Source organism: Salmo trutta, chromosome 34 (genome assembly GCF_901001165.1).
Source record: "Salmo trutta chromosome 34, fSalTru1.1, whole genome shotgun sequence".
Classification (NCBI taxonomy): domain Eukaryota; kingdom Metazoa; phylum Chordata; class Actinopteri; order Salmoniformes; family Salmonidae; genus Salmo; species Salmo trutta.
In genome coordinates, this window is record NC_042990.1 from 4,659,055 (window position 1) to 4,680,754 (window position 21,700).

General features: G+C 42.3%; 1 protein-coding gene across 5 annotated transcripts in view; it reads left to right on the plus strand.

The window, feature by feature from the left end:
- The first annotated feature begins 9,480 nt into the window (after positions 1-9,480).
- The window catches only part of LOC115173367 (plectin), a 175,254-nt gene continuing 163,034 nt past the window's right edge, over positions 9,481-21,700 (plus strand). For 4 of the 5 annotated variants that reach the window (XM_029731376.1, XM_029731377.1, XM_029731378.1 and 1 more), the window contains exons 1-2: positions 9,481-9,543; positions 9,800-10,010. In XM_029731376.1, coding sequence (XP_029587236.1) covers positions 9,496-9,543; positions 9,800-10,010 — 259 coding nt within the window. In that variant the 5' untranslated portion in view covers positions 9,481-9,495. Of the gene's footprint in view, positions 9,544-9,799; positions 10,011-16,499; positions 16,960-21,700 lie in introns of those variants that run through there. The other variant, XM_029731385.1, reaches the window with a different exon arrangement.

Below are 21,700 nucleotides of genomic sequence, written 5' to 3' on the forward strand. Positions count from 1 at the left end.
CAGCTAAATGCAGCACTAACCTTTGATGATCTTCATCAGATGACAATCTCAGGACATTATGTTATAAAATACATGCATGTCTGTTCAATCAAGTTCATATTTATATCAAAAACCAGCTTTTTACATTAGCAGGTGACTAGCATGTGACTAGCATTCCCACCGAACACTTCCGGTGAATTTACTAAATTACTCACGATAAACGTTCACAAAAAACATAACAATTATTTTAAGAATTATAGATACAGAACTCCTCTATGCACTCGATATGTCAGATTTTAAAATAGCTTTTCGGTGAAAGCACATTTTGCAATATTCTAAGTAGATAGCCCGGCATCACAGGGCTAGGTATTTAGACACCCAGCAAGTTTAGCATTCACCAAAGTCAGATTTACTATAAGAAAAATGTTATTACCTTTACTGTCTTCGTCAGAATGCACTCCCAGGCCTTCTACTTCAATAACAAATGTTGGTTTGGTCCCAAATAACCCATTGTTATATCCAAATAGCGGCGTTTTGTTCGTGCGTTCAAGACACTATCCGAAAGGGTAAATAAGGGTTACGAGCACGGCGCATTTCGTGACAAAATATTTCTAAATATTCCATTACCGTACTTCGAAGCATGTCAACCGCTGTTTAAAATCAATTTTTATGCCATTTTTCTCATAAAAAAGCGATAATATTCCGACCGGCAAATCGTTTTTTATTACAAAGAGAGTGAAAGTAAAAGCATGCTATCCCCTCATGCACGATAGCACGAGCCTCAGTCTAATGGCCCTCTGATAGAGCACTTGCCAAACGCGCTAGTGTGTTTCAGGCTGGGGCTGCCTCGATATCATTCAGCTTTTTCCCGGGTTCTGAGAGCCTATGGGAGCCGTAGGAAGTGTCACGTTACAGCAAAGATCCTTAGTCTTCAATAAAAAGAGCCAAGATGAACAAGAACTTGTCAGACAGGTCACTTCCTGTATGGAATCTTCTCAGGTTTTTGCCTGCCATATGAGTTCTGTTATACTCACAGACACCATTCAAACAGTTTTAGAAACTTTAGGGTGTTTTCTATCCAAAGCCAATAATTATATGCATATTCTAGTTACTGGGCAGGAGTAGTAACCAGATTAAATTGGGTACGTTTTTTATCCGGCCGTGTAAATACTGCCCCCTAGCCCTAACAGGTTAAAAAGAGAACATTGTATTATTTCTTTGTACTCCCTGACGAAGGCCATGCAGCCGAAACGCGTCGGATTTTTAAAAACATTGTTTCTATTGAACATGCCATACTAATAAAGGCATTTTAATCAATTATATGAAGAGTGCCTTGGTCCTCCTTTCTTTTTGATGACCAACTCACCCCTTTTACCAAAGAGCACCTTCTGTCTAACCAACATTTACTATTGTGTACCTTAGTAGCGCTTCCCTTTCTCCTCTTTCTACTAGGGTACGTACCATTTTGAGATAATAATTAGAGTATACCAATATAATAGAATTGCCTGCCCTGTTCTTCATTCACAATTGGTGATTACATAATTATGCATTATCCGCTTCCCCTCACTCATCAACTCACCCATTCTCCCCCTTTCTGCCCCATCATACTTTACTTCATTTATTTCATCTGTAGTTATATGTGTGAAAATAGTTTCAGAATAGTTTATGTTCAGTTTCGAGGAAATTATTGGGGTGATTATCAACTGGCCACTGCACCTTCCAATGTCAGGATAATGAGTGGAGCAGGCCGAACTGTCGGGAGAAGGAGGCGTAAAGGGGAAAGTCATTTAAATAAAACTGGTTATAACGGCAGTTCTGTTTGTGATATTATGATTCTAACAACGACAGTGTGTTATATAGACTTATTCGGGAAAGTCAAGGATGAAGGGGGGCATGCCTTTTAAAAATGGAAGAGTAAGAAAATTAATTAATTAATGAGCACTCAAAATGACTGCTTTAGCAGTTATAGTGTTAAAGGAAAACTCCCACCCAAAAACTCCCACCCAAAAACTATCTTTTGGTATTTGTTTCAAAATACATCAAACGGGATGATTTCTGTATTTTGAAAGTTACATATCTTGAAAACTTGATTGCTGACAAGCAAAACATTTTGGGACTATGTCACCAATGGACTAATAAAACAAATACCAAAATATAGTTTTTGGGTGGAGTTTTCGTTGAAGGCCGTGGTTCCCAAATAATGTTTTTTAAGAAACTTTCAATCTTTAACCTTAACCCTTTAACCTAACTCCTAAATATAACCTTAACCCTAACCCCTAATCCTAACCTCCTAGCCTAGCTAACGTTAGCCAGTGAGCTAACGTTAGCCACCTAGCTAGAATTCAATACATATCATATGTTTTGCAAATTCGTAACATATAATAAAAATTGTAATTCGTAACATATCATATGGAATAGGTGATGGACACCCACAAATTAATACATACTAAATGGGTGTCGGGATTTAAACACAGGACAAGGACAATGCAAAATGCTCTGAGACCTGGTTGCATCTGCTCTGAGACCAGGTTGTCATTTTAAGCATAAAGGAAATTAGAGGAGGAAAGGGAGTTGTCTAAGACTATACAGACACATCCACACCAACTTTCTACAACTTCTTGACCTCACCCAATGATCTGAGAGTGATTCATGCACTGCCAAAGTCTATTCAAATGGGAAAACACTGATGACTTTCCCTGTTTCATTTACATCTGGAAAACTTTCAGGAGTAGCATACCCTTTAAAACTCCTCGAGGTTGCCTAGTAACTCACAGTTGCCTTCACCTTGGACATGCTTGGGTGCTATCCAGGCAGAAGGCAATGCCGCTCTGAATAGAAATGATGTAGTTTAGGAATAATGGCAAGTAATTTCCTTCCTGAGAGGGGTACTCCAGGTATTACCATACAGTGAAATGCTTACTTATAAGACCTTAACCAACAATGCAGTTCAAGAAAGATTTAAGAAAATATTTACTAAATAAACTCAAGTAAAAAAGAAATACTAAGTAACACAATAAAAGAACAATAACGAGGCTTTATATAGGGGGTAACTGTACCAAGTCAATGTGTGGGGGTTAGTCGAGGTAAGTTTTACATATAGATATTGGTAAAGTAATATTAAACAGTGAGTAGCAGCAGTGTAAAAACAAAGGGGGGGGGGCAATGTAAATAGTCCAGGTGCCATTTGATTAGTTGTTCAGCAGTCTTATGGCTTGGGGGTAGAAGCTGTTAAGGAGCCATTTGGTCCTAGACTTGGCGCTCCGGTACCACTTGCCGTGCAGGAGCAGAGACAACAGTCTATGACTTGGGTGACTGGAGTCTGACAATTTTTTGGGCCTTCCTCTGACACCGCCTAGTATAGGTCCTGGATGGCAAGAAACATGGCCCAAGTGACATACTGGGCCATACGCACAACCCTCTGTAGCGCCTTATGGTCAGATCCCAAGCAGTTGCCATAGCAGGCGGTGATGCAACCAGTCAGGATGCTCTCGATGGTGAAGCTGTAGAACTGTTTGAGGATCTGGGGACCCATGCCAAATCTTTTCAGTCTCCTGAGGGAGAAAACGTGTTGTCGTGCCATCTTCACGACTATCTTGGTGTGTTTGGACCATGATAGTTTGTTGGTGATGTGGACACCAAGATATGAGAAACTCTCGACCCACTCCTCTACAGCCCCATCGATGTTAATGGGGGCCTGTTCGGCCCGCTTTTTCCTGTAGTCCACGATCAGTTCCTTTGTCTTGGTCACATTGAGGGAAAGGTTGTTGTCCTGGCACCACACTGCCAGTTCTCTGACCTCCTCCATATAGGCTGTCTCATCGTTGTCGGTGATCTGGCCTACCACTGTTGTGTCATCAGCAAACTTAATGTCTTAATCAAAATTACAGCTTGTCTCTTATACACTCATCGTTCCCTTATGCCATAGTTTGTACAGCTCAATTGTTATATTGCATATATAGGTCTATCTCATTAGTATCTTATTCATTATTTTAGGTGATGTTGGAATGATGCATTTTATTGTTTTGCTTACTTTGTGTATTATAATTAGGCAATGTGCTTTTCTCAACAGGTAGGGATACTATATAGTGTTGTTGGGTTTGTAACCATGTTTACCAGTGACAGTCTCATTCAAATATTTTTCTTTCATCAAAAAGTCCAGTAATAGACCCATGTAATTCCAGTTGATATCGCAAGGGTTTGTTTTGCGCAATGCACTGTCTGTGCATCGTTATATTGGCTATAAAAGTGGATCCGCGTGATTGTATTTTCCTTCCTTTTTAGACCACATAGGCCTAATAAAATACTTCAAATGTTAGGCTAACCGTGTCTCTCTCTCTCACTCTCTCTGTATGTGGTGACTTAAAGAAGAGTAAGGGTAAGGCCTCAACATCTTGCTGAATTTATCTGAACTAACATCTATCTGAATTTCTGTCGGTGTCCATTTTGGAAGTGCTGAACGAAGGCCTACCTTGTCGCAGCTCATTTGCTTGCACTTGCTTATACTTAGAGCTAAATGTTAATGATATAAGAACAAACAGATGCAGGAATGACCACATGCAGGAATGCCCCGAAATACAGACTGCAGTTGCACACTGTTGGCCTGCCTGCCCACACTCTTCGATTGCGTCGCTACAGCTCACCAGCTGATGTAGGCTGTTTGTGCCGGTGTGGCGTGTCCTTCTCACTGCTAGAGAACAGAACCCTCTCTGTTCTGTGCACCCAGTGCTGCTAATATTTTGCTTATCATAGCCTATCCAGTCCAAGTTTAAGTACAAGTCACGGAAAGGCGAGTCCGAGTCACAAGTCATGAAAATCGGTCCTGGACTCGAGTACTACAACTCTGCCCACATCACCCACCTTCAGTCTAAAGTTAAATCCAGAATTGGTTTCCTGTACAGCAACAAAGCATCCTTCACCCACACCGCCAAGCACACCCTAAAAATAACCATCCTGCCTGTAACATGGCAATGTAGTTTACATGCTTGCCCCCAAAACTTCCTCAATAAACTTGATGTCATATACCACACTGCCATCCTCTTTGTTACGAGTGCCCCCTTCAACACTCATCACTGTGACCTTTACACCCTGGTCAACTGGCCCTTGTTACATACCCAACACCTGACCTACTGGTATCAATTTATTTACAAGTCCCTCATAGGCAAGTTCCCCCTCTACCTCCGCTCACTCCTCATCTCCACTACCAATCGCAACCTGCGCTCAGGTAGATAGGTCACACTAGTCATTCCCAAAGCCTGCATATCCTTTGGCCGTCATTCATGGCTGCAAACAACTGGAACGAGGAGCTGCACAAGACCCTCAAACTTGACACATCAGTGGCGGTCGGTGCCGTTTAAGATGAGGGAGCATATTGGTGACTGTTATTCATACTCCATTCACCCCGTTCAATGTAATAGCGATAGGTTAAGGCTACTACATGATACTCAAATTTTCACTATACCCATCGAGGTTGCTACAAGCTAGCCTATGAATAAAATATTACAGGTGCACACTGGTCGAGAGAGAATTTTGAGGTGACAGTGACACATTCAATACCGCCTTGCACACTCTTGCCTGCATCTAGCTGATCTAGGGTGTAATCGTTAGTGTAACCAACAGTTGCAAATAAGAATTTCTATTGGACATATTCAAGTATGTTTATCCCTGTTTCGTTCCGTTTGCTTCCGTTTAAGAAACGTTTTTTCAACAGAATCGGCAGAATGAATACACCCCTGATCATGCATAAACACTTTCATAGCAGCCACGTTGTATTCCTTCTCGCATCTATAAGCTCTCCTCCTCTCACCTTTTCCCTTCACTTGTGGACTTCAATGCACAACACGTCAGCTATATGTGACCAGGCGAAAAAACCTTTCCAAGCCAAATTATATCATAACCGGTGGCAATAAATTACTAAAATCAAAAGCTTACCTTGACTTGAAATAGTTCCAGTGTTGTGTTGGATAGTCCTAGCCAGCTAGCTAACATAGCATCCCTCTCTTTAAGCAGGGTGTTTGAGTAGGCTAAACTAGATAGCTGCATTTGCTAAGTAAGTGGAAATGAAAGTTTAAAACAGGAAATCTTTCTCTTGCTTCTCCTTCATTTTGGAAGAAACTAATTTGTTCAAAACTGTTCAACTATTGTCTTTCTCTCAGAGTCAACTACTCACCACATTTTATGCACAGCCGTGTTCGCTAGCTGTAGCTTATGCTTTCAGTATTAAATTCATTCTCTGATCCTTTGATTGGGTGGACAACATGTCAGTGCATGCTGTAAGAGCTTTGATAGGTTGGAGGACGTCCCCCTGAAGTTGTCATAATTACTGTGTAAGTCTATGGAAGGGGGTGAGAACCATGAGCCTCCTATTGAAGTCAATGTATCCAGAGGAGGACGGAAGCTAGCTGTCCTCCGGCTACACCATGGTGCTATCCTACAGAGTGCTTTTGAGGCTACTGTAGACCTTCATTGCAAAACAGTGTGTTTTAATCAATTATTTGGTGACGTGAATATATGGTATTATCTGAAAAGGACAACTTGTTAAATATTTTAAATGCCACCCTATCCCCTATATAGTGCACTACTTTCATTTACATTTACTTTCGACCAGGGTCTACCCTCAGTAATAAGTGAGGACACAGAGCGGGATCTTTCAGTAGTTGTTGTTGCTAACCACACTCTATATTACATAGACAAGTGCAGACAGACTGGACAGGGTCAGTCATATTTTGTGCTTATGGGGGTAATTTTCCCTTGACATGCCTTAGTCACCACCTGTCACGTGTCATTTCTTGCCACAAACTCATATCTCCTGTGCCTCAACCTGTTGCTTTGGTCTGTTGTTTCCCAAGTTTTATTTTGTTTTAATTGAATTTTGTTCATCAGTATTTGCATCAAAACCTGTTACCAACTAGCCAGCTAGCTAGATAGCTAGGTTGCAATGGCGCCCGCTTTGCCTGGAATAGCTAACAAACGTTTCCAGCGCTGTAGAAGCTGTGTTTATTACGCTCTTGTCCGGGACAATATTGACAATCCAGAGTTCCAATGCGGCAATTGTTTACTAGTTGAGGATTATAAGAATGAGGTAGGTATGCTTAGATAGCAAATTTCAATTCTGAGCGAATTTATGAGAAAAATGCAATTAAACTTTCTCGTTATCAACTCCTGTGACTGGATGTCTGATGGATGTTTCCCCAACCTGGTCATCTGTCCCTATCCGAATGGACTGTAATACCTGGAACTTGCCTGCATAGGAAGTTGTCTCCATCTGCATCTCCTCCTCCATCTTGTAGTGGAGTAGACAGAGAACAGCAATAAGATTTGTTCCAGTCAGCGCTGGTCCCATGTCACAAGTTCTGGAAACCGAAGGCAGTGGCATGCTGCTAAGTGGATGGGAGTGACTGGGAGAGGTTCGTAGAAGATTGACATAAGGAATAACTCTGCTGCACTGGTGCCGGATCTACCTGCGCCTTCACCGCTGAGATTGCTCGTGTCAGCGACGGCTGTGCTGACTCCAACTGCGCTGACTACAGCAGTGGCTTCGTCGTCGAGTTCGGCTCCTTTCCCGCTCTCTGGATCTGATGGGGCACTACCTGCTGTGGGAGGTCTGGACAGCGGGCTTACGCTATCCTGCTTCTCGTGAGCCCGTAAGGGGGGAATTGTGTGAGGGGTAGGAATGGGCGGATTTCTCCATTCTCTTCTCTGGCCATATTGGGCAGTTCAATGGTGAGAAATGTCTCACTCCCTGTAGCATGAGGAGCACAAGTATAGGACATCAATAAACTGCTCCCAGACATTTTAAACCTGCATCAGCAAATTGAGTCTATCATAGTTCATGTTGGATTCAATGACATTATGAATGGCAGCTCAGAACAGCTGAAGATGGATTTTAAAGAACTGATTGGGTCTCTGCTTGACACCAACAAACGCCCCATAATATCTGGCCCTGTCCCCTCCCTAAATCGTGCCATTAAACATTTTAGCAGACAGCAGATGCTTGTTCTATAAGGAGGATTGGATCCAACCAAATCATTTGTGTTCCTGGATCCTTTCACAGCTTTATAAGGCTGCGTTGAGACAATGACTTATCAAAGATTGAAGCCCAGCTCAGTTAATCCCTACCATTGTGTCACTGAGTTGTCATAATGATTCAGCAAATGTACATTATCCCATTGGCGTTGGAAGACACAATGTAAGTCACCTAATTTATGTCCCTCTAACTGCCCTGAATGCCTCTGCTGACCCTACAGCTGTTGTATGCAGTAATCATGTGATTATGAACCAGAGTTATACTGTTAGCACTGAGGTGGTTTGCCCTAGAGGAAGTCCAGTGTGTGCAGCTCACCCTGCACTAACATACATAACGTGAGCATGTCTACTTCTGCTAAGCTTCCCAGTAAAGAAATGCAAACTATCAAGCATTCCAGAAAAGTGATAAAAATAGCCCACGTTAACATATGTAGTTTAAGAAACAAGATTCATAAAATGAGTAATCTGCTAATAACAAATGACATTTATATTCTGACAATCTTTGAAACTCACTTAGATAATACCTTTGATGCAGTGGTAGCAATACGTGGTTATAACACATACAGAAAACACAGAAATGCCAAAGGTGGAGTTTCCGTTTATTTTCAGAACCACATTCCTGTAAAGCTTAGAGAGGATCTCTTGTTAAACACCGTTGAAGTAATATGGCTACAGGTTCATCTGCCTCAAGTACCGGTCTGAAGTGAGCTCCATCGGGGCAGTCTCGTTTTTCTCTTATATACTGCTTACATAGACAAGTTATATGTGCATGATTTACATTATTCATCATTAATTCATCATTAACTTTTGGTTCATGCATGTGACTGACCAATACCTCACGAGACTTCTTCTCTCCAAGCTGAGACCTTGAAACTGAAATATTCCTTTCCGTTCTCAAAACAGTGTTCTGAGCGTCCTGCTAAATTGCTTATGCTGATTGATTGATGCCTGAGAGGAATCCTCACTGTCATTTGCATGAACCCAGTTGAATTAGTTATTAGAAAAACACAAACGTAACATTTTCCTTCACAGTATTACTTTACTTAACATAGTGATCAGTGTTATCACTTTACTTACCAAAGTTGGTGATTTTTTTTGCATGTTCATTACGTGCCCATTGCTCTATATTATTGAAGATTCCTACTAGACAGGAATACAGTAAGCTATCTTACAGCATGTGATTTTGCATAGCCTATGTGTTGATACTGTATGTAGCATAGGTTTTATTAAAGCGTGTTGTTGCTGTCACTTTGCTATCCTAGCCGGTGGAGGGATAGGCTACACTGATATCATAGCCACTGTGTAAACCGTGCCTGATGCGCTCTATGCCTGGTTACCCTTGGGACAATGGTCCTGTCTGCTCTCGTCCAATCAGCGCCGGGCTGGTGAGGCAGCCAGCGCCCCTGTGGAGAGCAGCTTGAGTACTGTATGGTGACTCAGCTGAAAAGGAGGCTAGCTTACTTGGTGCATCATCACGGAGAGTGTAGCTTAAGAATGCTCACTTTCTCACTCGGACCATTTACAGTCGACTATCTGTACAAGGTTATATTTTAGTTTTATCTAGCTGAAGTGGCTATCTTTGTACAGTTTCTGAACCTGATTTTCTGTGTTCCCCCCAGTACTAATATACACTAGGCATGTAATCCATCTAGTCTATATGTTATCACCTAGTAGGAGAATTTACTATTTTAGGTACCAAGGTGCTCCATTGAACTTAGAGTCCACAGCACAACACACCCTTGTGTTTTCCCACCATCCTATACTGCACATATTCATTATTCCTTTGTTGCTCATGCAGGCCATGGAGGAACTTAAGGAGAATACTAAGAGGTATCCGTTGGTGAGGGCTGCATCTGAGGAGAGCTCCAGTGAGCAGAGCAGCTCTCCGTTCCCAGGAGACACCATGCCCTGGAACCTCTCCAAACACCACCAGATCAAACGCTCCAAGTCTACCTCCGGAGACGTGCATGTGCTGGACTCGGCGGAGAGGGCCGTTCTCCGAATCGCAGGTAAGCTTGGACTAAAAGAGCGTGGGACGCACACAGAGAGGACTGAGTCAGAAATAATTTGTTGTTAATTGACCTGCCTGGTAAAATACATACACACACACACACACACACACACACACAGACCATTAATCAGATACACTATACTACGCCGCACATCGCACACTTTTGGACAAGAGCAGAGGACTGATACATTCATCTTAACAGGTGCTCTCATGAATGTTCTCTAAGTGTTTTATACAGCTTGTGATTCAGTAATGACATTGCCATTGCATTGCTAATGAGGATTTAGGAGCTAAGCTATTATGGTAACAACTCTAAGTTTCCCATTTGAATTCCAAAGGGTGTATTAGGCTGTCAGAGCTTGTCCCTGTCAATCTCAGGGCTCTCCTTCCTTGGTTCCAACTTCGAGTCCACTATATGACACTGCGACTTCAAAATAAGTGTGCTATATAGGAAATAGGGTGCCATTTGGGACACAGTCTGTGTCTGGCCACTGATATTGTGGTGTGATTATGTTGCTGTGTCAGCAGGCACTGACTCTCAGATTCTCTCTTTGGAATAAACCGTATTGATTTGATTCAGTGGGGTGGGGTGGGGTCCTTAGACTGCAGTAGCATTGTGACTGGATATTATCATTGGTCAGCACAACAAGAGTTGGAAGATGCAGTTTGGAGATAAGATTGGTTTCTTTTGAAAGCTTTTTATTTTCATTTATGTTCACTCAGCTGCACGGCGGCAGGTAGCCTCGAGGTTACAGCGTTGGGCAGTTGTGCCCTTAAGCAAGGCACTTAACCACAATTTCTCCAAGGACACCGGTTAATTGGCTGACTCTGGCTGTGACCCAAATTTTACAAACTGTATCAAACATTTATTTAAAAGCAATGATCTATTCTAATCTGCTTAGTTATGTCTGTTTAATTATAACTTGCTGCTAGTTCTGTCCTGTACAGGGATGGGTGTTACAAGTAGGCTCTCTTCGCTAACACCCTGTGGCTCTTACTGAGTAGTGCAGCATGGTGGTCTCCCTGCAGTGAAGATTGTCAGGGAATTATGCTTCACAGCTATGGCGTAGATAAGGATCTATATTGCTGTTGAATATTTATATTCTGTGTGATAGAGGGAAAAATGGTTTTGATTGACCAATGTCAATGTGTAGGCTAAAGAAGTGGGCTGAGAGTAATTGATAACATAGTACATACAGAAGTAGACCAGACAGATGCTCATTGAAATTAAATGGTATGACCAGGGCATCTAAAAAAAAAAAAAGACATTTTATTTCACCTTTATTTAACCAGGTAGGCTAGTTGAGAATAAGTTCTCATTTACAACTGCGACCTGGCCAAGATAAAGCAAAGCAGTGCGACACAAACAACAACACAGAGGTACACATGGAATAAACAAACATACAGTCAATAATTCAATAGAAAAAGTCTATATACAATGTGTGCTAATGAGGTAGGATAAAGGAGTTAAGGCAATAAATAGGACATAGTGGCAAAATAATTACAATATAGCAATTAAACACTGTGATAGATGTGCAGAAGATGAGTGTGCAAGTAGAGATACTGGGGTGCAAAGGAGAAAAATAAATAACAGTATGGGGATGAGGTAGTTGGATGGGCTATTTACAGATGGGCTATGTACAGGTGCAGTAATCTGTGAGCTGCTCTGAAAGCTGGTGCTTAAAGTTAGTGAGGGAGATATGAGTCTCCAGCTTCAGTGATTTTTGCAGTTCGTTCCAGTCATTGGCAGCAGAGAACTGGAAGGAAAGGCGGCCAAAGGAGGAATTGGCTTTGGGAGTGACCAGTGAAATATACCTGCTGGAGCGAGTGCTGTGGGCGGGTGCTACTATTGTGACTAGTGAGCTGAGATAAGGCAGAGCTTTACCTAGCAAAGACTTATAGATGACCTGGAGCCAGTGGGTTTGGCGACGAATATGAAGCGAGGGCCAGCCAACGAGAGCATACAGGTCACAGTGGTGGGTAGTATATGGGGCTTTGGTGACAGAACAGATGGCACTGTGATAGACTGCATCCAATTTGCTGAGTAGAGTGTTGGAGGCTATTTTGTAAATGACATCATCGAAGTCAAGAATTGGTAGCATAGTCAGTTTTACGAGGGTATGTTTGGATGCTGCCAAACATAAGCTGCATTTAGATAAAGGGGGTGGTTATATGACTCACAGGTTTGCAGTCACAATAGCACTGGTCTCGTACATCAGCTGTGTGTCTGACAAGCTAGGCCACAGCAACCTTAACTCACAGCTACTGGAGACAGGACCGTTTGTTATCCCGCTGCTTTTACAGCTGCCGGCCATACAGGCAAATTAATTTGCCCATAGTAGTACTGTATACAAAAGGCTGTTGTGCAAAGACTGCAGAATAGTCTCCATTTATTGGTAGTGGATAGTTTTCTCAAGTTATTTTTAGCAGAACCACTCTGTACGCTTATGTTTTGTTGAGGAGGGTGTCGTGTGGTAGCCTACTTTCCCACAGACATTTCACTGACCTCTGACCCTAGTGGAGCAGGCCTCTTCAATTGACCCCTACATGTCAGAAGTTACTGTAGATGGTTTGGGCTAGTTAAACCAGTTCCTTTTTACGCAAGCCATCGGCAGTCTGTTATATCTCAAATGCTTCACTTTCCAGTTATGCCTGGAATACCAGGCATTTGACCCTGGGGAAATGTACAAGGTTTTGGGAGGTGACTTAATGGTGCCAGTGTAGACAATTATTACCCATTTCCCAACTATGCAGACTTATCTGCATAAATGACACCCCTGGTGGTGTGTGACCTTAGTCAGTGATTAATTATAAGGACACATTAAACACTAACCCTTCCTTCTGGAGTGATGTGACAGAGGACAGGTTCACTGGACAGATGTTTACTGTTGCAAGCATTATGATAAGCCTATGAGAGGAATGCAGTGTTAGTGTGGTACCATGGTATCCCATGTCCAAAAACCATCCAGAGTCTTCACTGAAGAGATAACTAGTTTAACACTAAGGAGCGGTTTCCCAGACACAGATTAAGCCTAGTCCTGAACTAAAAAGCTAGCTCATTGGACAATCTCCATCAGAAAATGATTTTTAGTCAGTACTAGGCCACAGATAGAAGAAGGAGACAGATATCTCACAGAATGTATAAATCTGAAGCATCTGTTTAGAACTTCTCACCACCAAATATGGTGAGGAGAGGAAGTCCAGTGGTGGGAGAAGATGGAGCTAGATGAAACTTAGACTTGATCCTTTTGTCAAAGTTTCTAAAAATGTTGTTAAGAAGGAGTGCAAGGGCGAATTGAGTATTGCACACGTGCACTTCACATAGTAGGCGTTCCCAAACGGAAATGTGCAAATACATGCTGTAATGCGCCAATAGGATCTCGCTAGCTCAAGCTTGGATCTGCCCACCTCCTTGCTTATTCTGTCCACCGCCTTGCTTATTATGGAGACTGCCCCTATACCTTCAGAGGAGGCATTGGCAAAGAGGTAATTGCCTAGGTTTGTGTACACTACAGTATATGATAGAGAGAATCCTTATTTTGGTGTTTTTCTCAAACATTCTCATAGAATGCTTGGAGTAAAAAACTTCAGTCAACATGCTGTAAATGTACTGACATATAAAACATGATTTACTGAAGACCATGACTTGCTCCTCTGAACATTCTGATGTCCAATGAATTATTCATCATAAGTTTCAAATAGTTATTTCCACCCTACTAAAAGCACCCCTGTGCTACATGTGAATGAGCCGCTGAGGGATTCTACTAGAAAGTGGTATAAACAAGTAACCATACATCAGAACCTGCAATGTAAGTAGTTTCACACAAGTCAGACCTTCTATGTCCTAAATGGCATACCTGCATAGTGCACTAATTTTAACCAGGGGTAAAAATAAATGCACTTTATAGGGAATAGGGTGTCATTTAGGATGTAGCCCTTCTCTCTGTGCCCACTGGGTCTTAGTCCATCAAGACGTCATAATGTCCACCGCACTGTGTGCCGGAAAAGACATCATAGGGAATCCCATACATACTGTACATAAGTGCAGTGAGGGGGGATTCTGCCGTGCTAACAGAGGCTGCTGACCCATGTAATGCTCGCTGATGCCACAAGAGGACAGTAGCCAAAGCTAAAGTATCTCTAGTATGATTTGTTTGATCTCTGTTCAAGATTTTATGCATCAAAGTGACTTCAGGTCTCAAAGAAGCCTTGTGATACCCAGATAGGCATGCTTTGGGGTCGTTTTTCTGTGCTCTATGCCAACCTAACTCAGCTGTAATCTTTAAAAATACGTTTCAGGACGGCAACTTCAGCTGTACTACTACTTTAGACTAGATCTACAGTTAATTAAGCAATAAGACCCAAGGGGGTGTGGTATATGGCCAATATACTGTACCACGGCAGGGGGCTGTTCTTAGGCAAAACGCAGCGCATGGTGCATGGATACAGCCCTTAGCCATGGTATATTTGCCATATACCACAAACCTCTGAGTTGCCTTATTGCTGTTACATGTATAAACTGGTTACCAATGTAATTAGAACAATAAACAAGTAATTTTGCATCATACCCATAGTATATTATCTGATATACAGTACCACGGCTTTCAGCCAATCAGCATCCAGGACCCCAACTACCTTGTTTATAGCATATATAGCCTTACAAACAACATTCCCTTCATTTGCTGTGTGGGGACCATGTCTTGGTAATGAAAGCCAAGCAAAACCTGAGAAACGTATGTAAGTGTAAAGCGTTTCCTTTCTATTAGCGTTCAACCTTCAAGGAAGACATCAACCAGATGTATTACAGAGGCTGTAAAAAAAGTGTGTTGTTACTGAACAGATCAGAAAGAATACATGGCTACAATCAATGAACACTGAGGACAGTGTCCATCTTAAATATTTAGTTTGATCCTCCTGCCTTCTTTTGATGTTTTGAGATAAGACAGTAGAACTACTGTGCTCCATAGCCAATGTAGTTACTGAGGCATGGGAGGGTTAGCTGCCTGGCAGCACAGTCAGTCATGAGGGCCCAAGGCAGGCACTATAACAAAGGGAGAATCTTCTTCCTCTGAGGTCATAATGACCTTGGTTATCTGGGCTAGGCTACATGTCCTTCAACTAGTTACCTTGCTATGCACTAGGTTAGTGAATCATAATGTTGAAATATTTTCACATACCAGACATGGTAAATATTTTTGCAATTAGTACATTTCGGCAGTTGATCTTGTTTACTAGTTTGAACTTGGTGAAGACTTCCTCTCCTAATCACTCTGCTGAATGAAGTCTGTCAGGATGCAGATCACATGGCATCCATATGTGTTTACGTACCCTTCACTATAATGAAGTTTTAAGAACACACATGCACATGCGTGGTTACACACACAATACACACACGCACACAAATACACAATACACACACACACACATACACAATACACACTTACACACACTTACACACATACACACACGAATACACAATACACACTTACACACATTTACACACACAAATACACAATGCAAACATACACACACAAGCACCTTGAAGAAGAATGTTCTGTCAGTGCAGTGCCATAATGTTTCCAATTCCTCCCGTATTAGGGTCATTCTAGTACATTTCCTCCTATTTCGCTCTCTCTTTTCCTGATGGAGAGAACTCTGACATGCTTCCCAAACGCAGTTTCCTTTCAGGAAGGTTCCATTGATGATGCAACATGTCTTGGCATCCACAGTGGCTCTTTTAGTTGTGATGTACAGATTTCTTGAGTCTCTCTGTTTACTATCAAGATCAGGTTTGCACTTTGCATTGGATTTTCCAACAGGCTAAAACTCACAGAGAAGGGGACAGAAACAAACATTTGCCAATAAAATGGCTATTTAAGTTCATTAACTCTTCACGCACATAGACAAAACATGTATTGTTTTTGCATATCATGTGAATCATTTGTAACTGAGCTGTAGCATGCAATCATGTCATTTGTTGAAAATGTAGTTTGTTTGGCATCTCTCCATTGTATTATGGTGCTGCTTCAGTTGCAGCTGAAATTCTTAAATCCAATAACCTTCTGGGGACTTTTCTGAAATGGACAGCATATTGGCATTATCTCTGGTATACTACAGCTACAAGTTGTATCAGGGTTATCATCTTCTGAAGAGGTGTGGTTCTCTGGCATCAGTCTTTATATGTAATCTGTCGTCATCCAGTTCTGGGAAAGTGTGGTGTAGAGTGCTGGGTGTTAAAGCTATGTGTGGATGGGAAGTTGTGATGCATCTGATACCCCTTGTGTGCTCTCTGTTTCCCCTCTGTTAGAGGAACTTGTGTAGCCCCATGTAGCTTAGTCACTTGTTTCTCGTTGAGGTAGCTGTGTGAGTGTCTGTATGGGAGGGGTGGGGGGTTTGACCGACTCTGATTGTGTGGGAGATCTCAGTGTCTGCCTCTGTGCCTTTAAGAGGAGGGCCTGTTGTGTGTGTTGGTATTTCTCAAGCAGAGAGAGGAGGGGAGTGGTGGTGCTAGTGGTCTGGAATCAAATCCACTGCTTTAAAGGGAATAGCCTACATTTACATTTTAGTCATTTAGCAGACGCTCTTATCCATAGCAATTAGGTTTTAGCGCCTTGTTCAAGAACACAGCCTAGTCGTCTCAGGGATTCGAACCAGCGCCCTTTTGGTTACTGGGCCAACACTCTTAACCACTAGGCTACATGCTGCCCCACTGAGTGCGCGTGAGAGAAGGAAAGGGGGACCAGCAGATACCACTGTACTTTTAAAAAGTTACTGGACAGCGACAGTGGGGAAAAAAGAGAAGGATCAGAGGAACGAGAGAGGGTGACCTGACCCTACTACAGTGGCAGCCAGGGCCATGTCCATGTATGATCCAGCCAGCCGGCCAGCCCATGCAGAGGAACAGAACTATGTACAGGCGTATGAGAACGTCAGGGAGAAATATAAAGGTAAAGACCCCCTCTAATATCCCTGAGTGGCTGGTACAGCGCTAATGACGTGAATTGTAATCACTTCTGTATGTTAGGGTATGTGAGGTACAGGGTTGGTTGGGAGGGGGCGTGTGTGTGTGTGTGTGTGTGTGTGTGTGTGTGTGTGTGTGTGTGTGTGTGTGTGTGTGTGTGTGTGTGTGTGTGTGTGTGTGTGTGTGGGCAACTCGGGTAGCTGACTGGCGTTAAGTGGTTCCATATTGATTGGCACAGATGTGGTCTATTTCAGGGCTGCTCGCAGTGCAATGGGAAGCTGCACCTACTGTATTGTTCCTCATCAGAATAGTGGTAAGCTGTTCTACCACAAGTGTGCCGTCAATGTCAATAGTGGTACATTAAGATTCAGCCATTGCAAGTATTTTGTTATTTATACTCTTGTAACATCATTGATCACAATGTATCAGAAGGTAGGCTATACAATGCTCTGTACAGTAGGCCTTCAGCCACCCGAGCCATGGCCTGTTCACCCCGCTACTATCTAGAAGGCAGTGACAGTACAGGTGCATCAAAGGGACCGAGAGACTGAAAAACTGCTTCTACATCCAGGCCATCAGACAGTTAAATAGTCACCATTAGCTGGCCTCTGCCCAGTATCCCGGCCCTGAACTTTAGACACTGTTACTAGCCGGCTACCACCCCGTACTCAACCCTTCCACCTCAGAGACTACTGCCATATATGATTGAACACTGGTCACTTTAATAATGTTTACATACTGTTTTCCCCACTTCATATGTATATGCACCTTATTCTAGTCAAAGCTTATCCTCTCAGGCTCTGTCAGGTTGGATGGGGAGTGTCGCTGCACAGCTATTTTCAGGTCTCCAGAGATGTTCGATTGGGTTCAAGTCCGGGCTCTGGCTGGGCCACTCAAGGACATGCAGAGACTTGTCCCGAAGTCACTCCTGTGTTGTCTTTGCTGTGTGCTTAGGGTCGTTGTCCTGTTGGAAGATGAACCGTCACCCCAGTCTGAGGTCCTGAGCGCTCTGGAGCAGGTTTTCATCAAGGATCTCGTTGTACTTTGCTCTGTTAATCTTTCCCTCGATCCTGACTAGTCTCCCAGTCCCTGCTGCTGAAAAACATCCCCCCATATATATTTATATTCCGGACTCTGACCTTGCTCATTGTAATATTTCTATATTTCTTAATTCCTTTCTTTTGAATTTAACGTGTATTGTTAGGTATTACTGCACTGTTGGTGCTAGGAACATAAACATTTCGCTACACTCACAATAGCATCTTCAAAATATGTGTACCCGACCGATACAATTTGATTTGATCCTTTGTGTCCGGTGAATGGTAACATGAGTACGAGGGATTGATGTTTCTTCCTTCTCGGACCTGCCGAACTGTCCACCAGGGTTGGGGTCAATTCCATAAAAAATCCTGTCAATTCAGGAAGTACACTGTTAGCAGTTGTTGAGTTTTCTTCAATAACACAGATCCCAAAGCAAATCAGGGGGAGGAAAATAGGTTTATTCAAAGAGATCAAATCATACGGGGAGGTAGATGGTAGATGTTCATGCTCCCCTGTCCTCAGTGATTCTCTCCCATGATTCTCTCCCATGATTCTCTCTGGTGATTCCCTTCTGTGATTCTCTCCCGTGATTCTCTCCCCAGAACAAAGGGACAGGATATAGTTTTATAACCCAGCCCTAACCTGTGGTTGACCAATTAGAATTCTTTGCAATAAAACTGGGCCAATGGCCAAATAACAAGTACCCTATTTCAGATTCAATGTATAAACAATTTGGACCAATGACAACTTGCCTTGTAGCTATGAGTCCCAGACTGAAATTCCTCCCATGTCTCTGACCCATTGACATTAATCCCCTATTACAGGAAAAACACTATTTCCATTGATCATTAGTAATCTATTGACCTCTCGTCCTCTGCGTTATGTATTTATCTTCAAAATATTCTTACAACACTGAAACTCCAATTCTCTTCAATGCTTTTCAATGAGGAAAAATTGGAATTTGGTTTACTTTCTGAATTGACTGGAATTCAATCAATCAAATGTATTTATTAAGCCCTTTTTACATTAGCAGATGTCACAATGTGCTATACAGAAACTCTGCCTAAAACCCCGAACAGCAAACAATGCAAATGTAGAAGCATGGTGGCAAGGAAAAACTCCCTAGAAAGGCCAGAACCTAGGAAGAAACCTAAAGAGGAACCAGGCTCTGAGGGGTGGCCAGTCCTCTTCTGGCTGTGCCGGGTGGAGATTCTAAGAGTACATGGCCATTTAAGGCCAGATTGTTCTTCAAGATGTTCAAACGTTCATAGATGACCTGCAGGGTCAACAGGTCAGTACCTCAAGAGTAAATGTCAGTTGGCTTTTTATAGTCGAGCATTCAGAGGTCGAGACAGCAGGTGCGGGAGAGAGAGAGAAAGAGAGAGAAAGAGACGAAAACAGCAGGTCCGTGACAAGGTAGCACGTCCGGTGAATAGGTCAGGGTTCCCTAGCCACAGGCAGAACAGTTGAAACTGGAGCAGCAGCACGACCAGGTGGACTGGGGACAGCCAGGAGTCATCAGGCCAAGTAGTCCTGAGGCATGGTCTCAGGTCCTCCGGGAGGAGAGGGAGAGAGGGAGAGAGAGAGAGAATTAAAGGGAGCATTTTTAAATTCACACAGGACACCAGATAAGACATGAGAATTACACCAGATATAACAGACTGACCCTATCTCCCCTGCACATAGACTATTGCAGCATAGATACTGGAGACTGAGACAATTTAAATGGAGTTGACCCCAACTCGGCTGTCCAATGCATCAATCACCTGGGAAAGACTTAAATCCACATTGTTTGCTCCATGTCTGACTGTGATGTATTCCAGATTGCATTATAATAAATCATATGTGTCACTGCAAAGTTCCCACAGTTACTATTCTAAGCATGTGTATTTCAATAATACATTTCAGTGACGTGTTTTCAGTAAGTCAGTAAGAGAATATGTTGTTGGTCATCCAGTGCTTTCATGTTGATAAAATCTCTCAGTATACCATCAATTACATAGCCTACCTTTCAACATAACTTTTTTCATACCTTTGGCAATGTTGTTTACATTTGCATCTCTGTAACTTAGAAACAAGTTAAAGTAAAACCTACATGGATCCCATCCCTCCTGCAGTGTTGGCTGCTGTGTATTATTCATATCCTCCCTTGCTTCATCCCAATGTTGGGGAAGAAAGTGATTTCTAAAAATACAGGCCCAATTTGTTATCACAGAGAAAGAGAAGTTCAGTCCACCAGAAAGAGTTGTACAATGCCTTGGCTGGGTTTCTCTCTATCTCAGGAGGCATAGTTACCAAAATTTACTGTATATGAAATGAGAGTATGGATACGCCCCGTATGTCACCCTATTCCCTTTATAGTGCACTACTTTTGAGGAAGTAGATGAATTCACTTTTGGGGAATATGGTGCCATTTGGGACACACGCTATCTGCTTTATTAGGAGTGCTGAGCTATGCCTTTATAGACCTTTTAAAAGCGTATACAAAAGCTGTGTGTATACAAAAGTGTGTACAAAGTGTATACAAGAGCCAATGTGTGGGGCCAGTGTGTGACATTGGGATACACATTTCAAAATGGTTTGAAGTTAAAATAAAAAGGATTTTCATGCAGTTCCACATGGGTAGTTAGAGGAATCAAAGTGAATATATGCAAATTTGCCAATAACTCCACCTATACAACAACATAGGCCTAGGACTATACATCCTTTAAAGAAGGTTCATACAGACATTGGCAATTCAAAGTCAAGGGATTTCAATGTTATACAATGGTATAATTAATATAATTGTACATATAGAGCCCCCCCACCTCTCCCAAAAAGCATGCAAAGTGTCAAAAAGTAGGCCATTACCTCTTTAAGAATAATTCGTTTTTTAGGCCTTGCACATGCATTGAGATTAAAATTATTATTACATTCTAGAATATATGTGGACATTGCCTGACGAAATAGATTGGATTCATGGCGATTTTTCTGTTGTCTGTGGCTGACACAGGCACACAGTAAATCCATAAACAGCGGTAGCATTAATCTCACCATTAGAATCTCACCATCGCTGTTTTTATAATGAGAAAGCGACCAAAAACCAGGTTCCTTTCTTAATGGAAGGATTTGTATGGAAAGCCAAGTTGAAGCCAACATTAGATGTTGTTGTCCTCATAATAACCGCACGTGGTTTTACCGCAACACTCTTCAATTTAAGTGGCAGGAAACAAACAAAAGTGAAGAAAAAAAAAATCTTAAATAAAATCACAGATAATTATAAGAGACAGTGGCGACCAGTCATTCAGGGCAGGTGGGGTCTAGCTCAGTGCTTTCTGTAGTGGTGGGGCAGCCAGCGGAAAATACGTAGCGTAGGGGTTGGTAATGTTCTCTAGTTGCACCTTGATTGGTTCAGTGTTCGGTCACTCATGGGACACTACATCACTGCAAATATACGGGGAGAGCTGTGGCTCAGTTGGTAGAGCATGGTGTGTGCAACGCCAGGGTTGTGGGTTCGATTCCCACGGGGGGCCAGTACAAAAAAAAATGCATGAAATGTACGAAATGTATGCATTCACTACTGTAAGTCACTCTGGATAAGAGCGTCTGCTAAATGACTAAAATGTAAACGTAAAATGTAAAAATTCAAGCCCCTTGGGTGCTGCCATAGTTACATTAGAAGTGCCCATCCAAGAAGGCTCAAGGTC